This window comes from Tupaia chinensis, unplaced genomic scaffold (genome assembly GCF_000334495.1).
Source record: "Tupaia chinensis unplaced genomic scaffold, TupChi_1.0 Scaffold145820_1, whole genome shotgun sequence".
In the NCBI taxonomy this organism is placed as follows: Eukaryota; Metazoa; Chordata; class Mammalia; order Scandentia; family Tupaiidae; genus Tupaia; species Tupaia belangeri.
The window spans coordinates 25,340-36,407 of record NW_006205678.1 but is presented as its reverse complement, the minus strand read 5'-3'; the positions used below and the strand labels follow the sequence as shown (position 1 = coordinate 36,407).

Sequence of the window (11,068 nt, the reverse complement as noted above, 5' to 3'; positions counted from 1 at the left end):
TTCATTTCCCATGTAATGGAGAGTATCAGGGAGCCTCAGACACTTCCTGACAACTTTGAAAGACCTGGGATGGGGTGGATAGAAACAGGCACTGCAGTAATAGTATCTAATTTCTTGCCCTTGATCTTTTAAAAATAAGACACACAGCATTTTAGTTTGCAAGTTTTTTTTTTTTTTTTTTGGAGAGATTTTCACTGTAGGGCGCGTGCACTCGCCAGACAGACAGAGAGAGACATAGAGACAGAAAGCGAGAAATCACCCCCCAGGGGGGATGGTCACGCCGCAATTCCTTCTCCTCCATTCTCCTCTTGGGATCTTGGGCACACACGCACACGCGCCCGGCGTGAGTTTTAAGCCACCGGGTACGGGACATGAATCGTGGTCGACTACATGGGAGTCCAGCGACATAGCCATTACGCTAACTGCTGGTTCCCTAGTTTGGAAGTTTTAATGCAATATTTTCAAGAAGCAAGTCCTCTGTCTCTGAGATAATAACTGTATCATCACAAATCAACAGAAATTCTTATTTATGAATAAAAATGAGTTAAACTATACTTTAAAAGACAAAGTGGAGAGAAACTGAATTAGTAATAAAAATTTAGTGTGACGTTTCACAGTTCGATTATAATAATACTTTTTAGTCATGGTCTTTTTCCACAACTGGGATATGCCATCTGCCCATTCTGACACAGTACTCGAAAGGATTGAGAATGTGTTGGATAATATCCATGTTTACACGTAAATTCAGCCAAGTCTCCTGTTTTGGCATAAAGCTTTCGGTTTCTTTTCCATTTTAATGTTATGTTATATTTTTCCATGGTCTGTTCTGATATTACACATGCACCTGAAAGTATTAAAACAATGAACATAAAACAATTAAGTAGTTTACAAGACTCCATAGACTTTCAGGTAAGATGTTATATAATGGTTTAGGAATACTTTTCCAAAGTCCTTAAGCATAATGTAGATTCAGGTAAACTTGAAATAAACACATAAAATTGAAGTACTACATTTCTTGAAAGATTCATAACACGTATTATCATATTAAGAACCTGTCACTACCATTTTTGTATGATTAAGATGTTGGTAAAGGGTAAAAATGTCAGTTACAGGATCTGTAAGACTTGAGATTCCATTGTACGATATAGGGACTATGGTCAATATACTGTACTGTTCAATTTAAATTTGGTCAAAGAGCAGATTTGAAGTGTCCTCACCACACTTACACACATAAATCCACTCATAGACACAGACACGTTTAGAAAATGGTAACTATAGGTGGTGATGAATTGTTCATTAATTTAATTGTGTTAATCATTTCACTATAAATAAATCAAATCACCATATCATATACCATAATAATATAGAATATTATTTGTAAGGTAAATATTTTTAAGTAAATCATAAATATAAAAATAATGTTTAAAACTTTATTTTCTAACATTCTAATATTTGGAAGTCAAGTATTTAGCAGAACGGTTGTGTGTTAATCTGTGAAAATTCTGTTGTAAATTAGTAAACATCATAGTCATTACACTGATTTTCCCAAGTTCTGTGAAGTATTAAAGTACTTACCTAAGCATTTTGGTGGTTCTGACCACTTTCCCTTTTCACAGGTTATTATTTTGGGACCCTCAAGTACATACAAGGACTGGCACTGATACTCAACTGATGACCCAAGAGGGTATTCTTTCATCAGAAATGAAGTAATGTCGCCATTGTCGATAGGTGGAGGAGGCCCACATTTTCTTGAGTCTACGAGATATCAGTTGATTTATTGAGAGACAAAATAGAAGCACCAGTTATAAGAAGGAAAATTAAAGTACAATAGTACATATCATATCAAAACTTGTGCAATTTCCAGTGACAAAAATAATTTCTTGAACATTTTAACGACATACACTGAGAGTTCCATTTTAAGCTCTTCCTTCCACCTCCCTAAAGACACAGGTAAAGCATTAACAAATGTATCCATTTTGTAGTATTCCAGTATTTAGCAGTGAATAAATTAACATTTAATGAATAAATGCTGAAGAGATAGATAGTTAAGACAAACAGAAAATGCCTTACTCTCATATGTAACATGCTGCGATGTTTATTGTGTCTTTAATCATTTTTAAGATTTCTTATTCTTATTACAAAAGAAATATCACTCCTTGAATAAAATTAAAATAATACAAATTTCTATAAAGTAAAAGAGAATTGTTAGCTTCCTGAAATGGACAAGATGAGGATAAAATGTTTCTAAGTATTCCTTCTGCCGAGTCTAACTAAAAATCCTAGACCAAGAAGACACTGTCCCTCTCCTGTGATGTCAGTGGAGGTCCATGTAGAATTTGGGCTGATACTCGGCATGGCATAATCGAAAGCTGCTAAATAAAAATAAATAAATAAAAAATCCAGGATCTCAAACTATAATACCCCAAAGTCCAGAGCAAATCAAGATCACTCATGATATTAAGAATTAGGAAAATCTTGGGGACCAGCAGGTGGTTAAGGTGCTGGACACTCCCACATAGCCAACTGCAGTTCAAGTACAGGACCTGGTAGCTTGCTTTCTCACTTTCCCTCTCTCTCTCTCTGTATCTCTCTCTGGTCAAATTAAAATAAATGAATGAATAAATAAAATTTAATAAATAATTATAAAAAAAAGAATTAGGAAAATCTGAGAAGACAATCATCAAAACACTGAGATGACACAATGTTGAACAGTGATTTTTAAAAACGCCATAGAAAGTATGGAGCTGAAAAGTCTAACAAATTTTAAAAGCAGAAAAAAACTCAATGTTGGGTTTATAATAGATTGGAAGGGACAGCAAATTCATGAACTTTAAGATAGACAACGCAGGGGCCGGCAAGTGGCATGGTGGTTAAGGGGGCTGGACTCTCACACGGCGGACCACGGTTCAAGTCTCAGACCTTGCTTTCTCACTTCCTTTATCTCTCTCTGTATCTCTCTGATCAAACTGGAAAGCAATAATGATAATAATAATAATAATAAATAAAGTTAAATAAAATAATTCTTTAAAAAAAGAGATAGACGACACAAATAACTTAGTGTGAAAATAGACTGAAAACGAAAATATTGAACTGAATTTTAAAAATCTATAAAAGGAAATATTGGAGACCCAGAAAGAGAGAAAAAGTATGGGGCTGAAATAAATGAAAAGACAATGGCTGTTTTACCACACTGGTTATAAGGAACACATCTAAATATTCAAGAAGCTGAGTGAACTCCAAAGAGGATAAGCCCAATGAAATGATGCCAGTACACATCATAATAAAACTACTTAAACATAAATGAAAAACATAAAAAAGAAAAACTATCTTGATAGCAGCTCGACAGAAACTATACTGTACCTCCTGGGGACCAAGGATTCACATGCTGGTCCCATCACTTGTCTTTTTCTTAATTTGTTCAGTTATGTTTGCTGTTTGAATAAAAATTACGTAATTTGATATGATGCTCAATATATGTACTGAACATAATGAAGGCATTTATATTTAAAATGTGGGGAGGATAGAGACCAGCAGTTGGCGTAATGGCTATGTTGCTGGACTCCCATGTAGTTGACTGCGGTTTGATTCCTGGACCCAGTGGCTTAAACTCACGCCAGGCACAGGTGCATGCATGCCCAAGATCCTGAGAGGAGACTGGAGGAGAAGGGATCAAGGCATCGCTATTTCTCCTAGGAGGTGATTAGGTGATTTCTTGCTTTCTGTCTCTGACTCTCTCTGTCTTTCTGGCAAGTGCACACACCCTATAGCAAAACAAAAACAAAAACAAAAACAAAAAAAACCTTTCACAAAAAAAAAAATGTGGGTAGGATGAAGAAACCTATATAAAAATAAGGTATAAGGTTTCCATATTTAAATGAAGGGCTGAATGTCAATGTCAGCAGAGAGTAAGTTGCATACGTATATGCTATGATAGCAAGAGCAACAACTTAAAAAGGGGAGAGGAAGCTGTAGAGACATACTTGAAAACAATAAACAAAAATCAAGCTAAAATTCTTTAAAAATGTCACCCACCAGAACGGGAGAGAAAGAAAAACAAGACTGAGAAATACAGATATTTAATAATAAAATAGAGACCTGCAAAAGTATATGTCTCTTCAGCAACTAAGCTACCATCCTCTAGTGCCATGTTCCCTCACTTATGTTCTCTCAATCATGAGAAGTAAAATACACAGACATTTTACATGGTATTTACATTGCAGTCCCAAATTGTTATCTGTATTTTGTTCACAGAAGCAAAATAATGGTGAGTGATTGATTTATATGGCTAGATTGCAGCTTATGATTTCAAGACAAAGATAATAGACATGAACAAGATCTTCGTGTTTTCATATACACAGAGCATGGTGATGTATCAATCCCATTAGAAAGAACGTTTGCTATACGACGACTGTGCACACTGACCAGCACAGCGTGGTAACGACTGCCACTTCCCATCTTTGCACACCACTTCTTCTGCTTCCTGAATTAGGTAACCTTCTTGGCAAAGAACAGACACCTTCTCTCCATCCTGATAATTCACTGTAGTTTTCATATCTTGAGCATTAGGAATCTGAGGTGGAGGTGGGCATAATTGTACTGGTACTTCTAAAAAAATTGGGATTAGATTTCTTGATTAAAAAATTATAATTTAACAATATTAACTGTTTAATTTTCAATGAATAGAAAACTCAAGTAACTGTTTACTATAAATGAATGATTGTATAATAATTATGCTCTATGTTTACCTTTGTTATACTTGTTTGCTTGTTTACCATATTACATTATCATCTTTTGTTTATATTTTCATCATTTCCCTTATAGTTTTGTTTTCCTTTTTTAGAATTTTTTGCCTTAGGGCATGTACGCTCACCAAAGAGAGACAGAGATAGAAAAATTGTAAGGGAAAGTGAGAAATCACCCCCTGGAAGGATGGCTATGCCATAGTCCCTTCTCCTGCCAGGATCTTGGGCACACGCACACATGTGCCAGATGTGAGTTTCAAGTCACCTGGTCCGGTCTTGAACCACTCTCAACTATGTGGGAATCCAGTGACATAACTGCTATGCCATCTACCGATCCTCCTTTACAGTTCTTTAAATTGACTCTCTCTTTAAACAATCTTGCCTAATTTATCGAAACCTATCTTAATTATTTCCTACCTTTATGATGTTTTTAAAAACATAGTTAATTAAATTACTCAATTTATTTTAAATTTTTGTCATGGGGGCATGCACTTGCCAGAGAGACAGAAAAGAAAGTGAAAAAATCACCCTCCAGTACTTGCCAGAGAGACAGAGAAAAGAAAGTGAAAAAATCACCCTCCAAGAATTATAATCCCCATTCTGCCATTCTCCTCTCAAGATTTTGGACACAAAACCCACACACCCATTGTGCCTCCTAGCCAGCCAGGTCCTGGACTCAAACTGTGGTGCCAGTTATGTGGGACCCACCTCTTCGACCACACCAGCACCTGCTGGTCAAACGTTTTAACCAAATCAAATACTCTTAATAGCAAGAATAAATTAAAACTGATTATTGGGATTATTTTTGGAGAAATCCATGATCCATTTTAATGAGACTGAATTGAAACCTTCACAAGGTATGTCGATGGAAGCTGATTAGCCTGACCAAGAACTACCTTTAGTAAATACTCAATTTGAATAAGACGTTTAGATAACACAACATTAGATATATTCACAAGTGATTTTTATTGTGCCAGTTCACGTTTGAAACTCTCCCAAAGCTACCATTAGTGGTTTTCCTACACTGTTTAGGGATATATTAATAGGAAGCAACAAGTTCAATAGGTCACTCAGCCTGGTTTTAGTTACATAATCAGTTTGATACAAAAGACCACAGTGCTAACTTGTATCTGAGCTTCTACAAAACAGAAATAACACAAACTGGAAAACCTAGAAGAGATGAACAATTTCCTGGACACATAGACTATATCAGAATTAAACCAGTAAGAAATATAAAGCCTGAATAGATCAATAGCAAACAATAAAAATGAATCAGTAATAATATTCTTCCAATAAAACAAAGTCCAGGTCTGATGGCTTCATTACCATATTCCACAAAACTGGTAGAGAAGAATTAACATCCGTTTTTCTCAAACTATTTCTAAATTTCCAAAGAAACCTTCTCTAATTCTTTTTCTTTCTTTTCTTTTCTTTTCTTTTTTTTTTTTTTTTTTTTTTAGAGGATTTTGCTGTAAGGTGTGTGTGCTTTCCAGAAAGACAGAGAGACAGGGAGACAGAAAGTGTGAAATCATCTTCTGGGGGAATGACCATGCCGAAAATCCCTTCTCCTCCATTCGCCTCATGGAATCTTGGGCATGCATGCACACGCGCCCAGTGTGAGTTTAAGCCACTGGGTCTGGGACTTGAACCATGGTGGACTACATGGGAGTTCAGTGACATAGCCATCACGCCAACTGCTGATCCCTACTTTTAATGTTTGTTTGTTTGTTGTATTTTTTAAAGGCACTGTCACTTTGATACCAAAAGTAGACAGGTCAAAACAAGAAAGGAAAGAAAGGAAAAAAGAATATAACAAAGATAAAAAGTGAAAATGAACAATATAGAGACTGGAAAGCAACAGAAAAAAAATCAACAAAACTGAGTTGTTTTTTGCCATAGGGCAGGCGCCACCACGCCCGAAAACTGAGTTGTTTTTTGCCATAGGGCGGGCGCCACCACACCCGAAAACAGTTGTTTTTTGAAAAGATCAGTAAAATTGACAATCGGAGAAGCTTAAAGGAATTATGGGAGAAAGGTTCTTTGCTTTCTTTCTGGTAGTAACCATCTAAGCCAAGATGGGTGTATATAAGTGCATTCAGGAGCTGTGGAGGGAAAAGTGGTCTGATGTGATGTGCTGTCTTCTGAGGATCCACTGTTGGTAGTACCAACTCTGCACTCCACAGCACCCCTCGCGGCCGAATAAAATGTGCAGACTAGAATACAAGACTCAACAAAGTTAGAATTCGTGTTCGTCATGGAGACCACAAATGTCCAGTTCCCAAGGCTGCAACCTTTGGCAAGCCTATCCATCAGGTGTTAACCAGCTGAAGTTTGCTCAAAGCCTCCAGTGTTGCAGAGGAGTGAGCTGGATCTTGCTATGGGACCCTTAGAGTCCTGAGTTCTTACTGGGTTGGTGAAGATTCCACATAACAAATTCTTTGAGGTTATCTTCATTGATCTTTTCTATAAAGCTATCAAAAGAAATCCTCACACCAGTGAATCAGCAAAATAGTTCACAAGCACAGGAAGATGTGTGGGCTAACCTCTCTCTCTCTCTTTTATTTTTATTGTTTTAGAGAGATTTTTGCATGTTGGAGAGGCAGAGAAAGAGTGAAAGATACAGAAAGTGAGAAATAACCCACCCAAAGGAGATAGCCACACCACAATACTAAATTCTGCTCTCAGGATTTTGGGCATGAACACACATGTGCCTGGCATGAGTTCCAAGTCACTGGGTCCAGGATTCAAATCACAGTTTGCCATGTGGGAGGCCAATGCCTTAAACACTATGCTGCCTTCTGGCTCACCCATCTCTTTTTTTGGGTCCATTCTCACCCCGACCCAAAACCTGAAAAGGACACAAAGGTAAAGAAAACTACAGGTTCATATGCTTGATAAATACAGATGTAAAAATGCTCAACAAAATATGAGCAAACTAAATTCAACATCTTATGACAAGGAAGAGATGCCATGACTTGGTGAGATTTATCTCTGGAATATATGATGATTCAACATACACAAAGTATTCCACTTCATTTCAGCAGGAGGATAAAACCATATGGTTATCTCAATAGATGCAGCAAAAGCGTTTGACAAATTTCAACACATTTTCATAATGAAAACACTCAAGAAATTAGAAATAGGCATACATTAATGCAACATAATAAAGTTCATCTATAAAAATCCCACAACTTTTATCATATTCAAAAGCAAAAAAATAGACAACTTTGGCTCTGAGATCAGAAATCATGCAAGGATACCTAGTTTTACCACTTCTATTCAAAAAAGCACTAGAATTCCTAGCTTGAAGCAATTAAATATGAAAATGAAATGCATCCAAATCAGAAAACCAGATGAAAAATGATCTCTCTTCTCAGACACCGTATTTGTACATGTAGAAATCCCTAAAGATTAATTTTAAAAAACTATTAAAACTAAGAAATTCTATAAATTTGCAAAATAAATCAACATTACAATCAGTTGTGTTTCTTTGCTTCAACAACAAAACAAAAAGTCAGGTGAAAAGACCAAGGGAACAGTGTAGAGGCCACAAATAATCTTATGTGTATATGGCCAACTGATCTCTGACAAGGATCTGAACATATACAAGGGGAAATTATAGCCTCTTCCACGAATGGTGTTGGGAAACTACCGGGTCTTGAACCACTCTCAACTATGAGGGAATCCAGTGACATAACTGCTATGCCATCTACCGATCCTCCTTTACAGTTCTTTAAATTGACTCTCTCTTTAAACAATCTTGCCTAATTTATCGAAACCTATCTTAATTATTTCCTACCTTTATGATGTTTTTAAAAACATAGTTAATTAAATTACTCAATTTATTTTAAATTTTTGTCATGGGGGCATGCACTTGCCAGAGAGACAGAAAAGAAAGTGAAAAAATCACCCTCCAAGAATTATAATCCCCATTCTGCCATTCTCCTCTCAAGATTTTGGACACAAAACCCACACACCCATTGTGCCTCCTAGCCAGCCAGGTCCTGGACTCAAACTGTGGTGCCAGTTATGTGGGACCCACCTCTTCGACCACACCAGCACCTGCTGGTCAAACGTTTTAACCAAATCAAATACTCTTAATAGCAAGAATAAATTAAAACTGATTATTGGGATTATTTTTGGAGAAATCCATGATCCATTTTAATGAGACTGAATTGAAACCTTCACAAGGTATGTCGATGGAAGCTGATTAGCCTGACCAAGAACTACCTTTAGTAAATACTCAATTTGAATAAGACGTTTAGATAACACAACATTAGATATATTCACAAGTGATTTTTATTGTGCCAGTTCACGTTTGAAACTCTCCCAAAGCTACCATTAGTGGTTTTCCTACACTGTTTAGGGATATATTAATAGGAAGCAACAAGTTCAATAGGTCACTCAGCCTGGTTTTAGTTACATAATCAGTTTGATACAAAAGACCACAGTGCTAACTTGTATCTGAGCTTCTACAAAACAGAAATAACACAAACTGGAAAACCTAGAAGAGATGAACAATTTCCTGGACACATAGACTATATCAGAATTAAACCAGTAAGAAATATAAAGCCTGAATAGATCAATAGCAAACAATAAAAATGAATCAGTAATAATATTCTTCCAATAAAACAAAGTCCAGGTCTGATGGCTTCATTACCATATTCCACAAAACTGGTAGAGAAGAATTAATATCCATTTTTCTCAAACTATTTCTAAATTTCCAAAGAAACCTTCTCTAATTCTTTTTCTTTCTTTTCTTTTCTTTTCTTTTTTTTTTTTTTTTTTTAGAGGATTTTGCTGTAAGGTGTGTGTGCTTTCCAGAAAGACAGAGAGACAGGGAGACAGAAAGTGTGAAATCATCTTCTGGGGGAATGACCATGCCGAAAATCCCTTCTCCTCCATTCGCCTCATGGAATCTTGGGCATGCATGCACACGCGCCCAGTGTGAGTTTAAGCCACTGGGTCTGGGACTTGAACCATGGTGGACTACATGGGAGTTCAGTGACATAGCCATCACGCCAACTGCTGATCCCTACTTTTAATGTTTGTTTGTTTGTTGTATTTTTTAAAGGCACTGTCACTTTGATACCAAAAGTAGACAGGTCAAAACAAGAAAGGAAAGAAAGGAAAAAAGAATATAACAAAGATAAAAAGTGAAAATGAACAATATAGAGACTGGAAAGCAACAGAAAAAAAATCAACAAAACTGAGTTGTTTTTTGCCATAGGGCAGGCGCCACCACGCCCGAAAACTGAGTTGTTTTTTGAAAAGATCAGTAAAATTGACAATCGGAGAAGCTTAAAGGAATTATGGGAGAAAGGTTCTTTGCTTTCTTTCTGGTAGTAACCATCTAAGCCAAGATGGGTGTATATAAGTGCATTCAGGAGCTGTGGAGGGAAAAGTGGTCTGATGTGATGTGCTGTCTTCTGAGGATCCACTGTTGGTAGTACCAACTCTGCACTCCACAGCACCCCTCGCGGCCGAATAAAATGTGCAGACTAGAATACACGACTCAACAAAGCTAGGATTCGTGTTCGTCATGGAGACCACAAATGTCCAGTTCCCAAGGCTGCAACCTTTGGCAAGCCTATCCATCAGGTGTTAACCAGCTGAAGTTTGCTCAAAGCCTCCAGTGTTGCAGAGGAGTGAGCTGGATCTTGCTATGGGACCCTTAGAGTCCTGAGTTCTTACTGGGTTGGTGAAGATTCCACATAACAAATTCTTTGAGGTTATCTTCATTGATCTTTTCTATAAAGCTATCAAAAGAAATCCTCACACCAGTGAATCAGCAAAATAGTTCACAAGCACAGGAAGATGTGTGGGCTAACCTCTCTCTCTCTCTTTTATTTTTATTGTTTTAGAGAGATTTTTGCATGTTGGAGAGGCAGAGAAAGAGTGAAAGATACAGAAAGTGAGAAATAACCCACCCAAAGGAGATAGCCACACCACAATACTAAATTCTGCTCTCAGGATTTTGGGCATGAACACACATGTGCCTGGCATGAGTTCCAAGTCACTGGGTCCAGGATTCAAATCACAGTTTGCCATGTGGGAGGCCAATGCCTTAAACACTATGCTGCCTTCTGGCTCACCCATCTCTTTTTTTGGGTCCATTCTCACCCCGACCCAAAACCTGAAAAGGACACAAAGGTAAAGAAAACTACAGGTTCATATGCTTGATAAATACAGATGTAAAAATGCTCAACAAAATATGAGCAAACTAAATTCAACATCTTATGACAAGGAAGAGATGCCATGACTTGGTGAGATTTATCTCTGGAATATATGATGATTCAACATACACAAAGTATTCCACTTCAGCA

The 11,068-nt window shown here is 37.0% G+C and overlaps 1 protein-coding gene across 1 annotated transcript in view; it reads right to left on the bottom strand.

The window, feature by feature from the left end:
- Nucleotides 1-454: 454 nt before the first annotated feature.
- The window catches only part of LOC102471006 (complement factor H-related protein 5), a 35,899-nt gene continuing 25,285 nt past the window's right edge, over nt 455-11,068 (bottom strand). The window contains exons 12-14 of the mRNA XM_014584186.2: nt 4,423-4,605; nt 1,576-1,755; nt 455-844 (exon numbers count right to left, since the gene is read on the bottom strand). Of these exons, the coding sequence (XP_014439672.1) occupies nt 642-844; nt 1,576-1,755; nt 4,423-4,605 (566 nt within the window). The 3' untranslated portion in view covers nt 455-641. The remainder of the gene's footprint in view (nt 845-1,575; nt 1,756-4,422; nt 4,606-11,068) is intronic.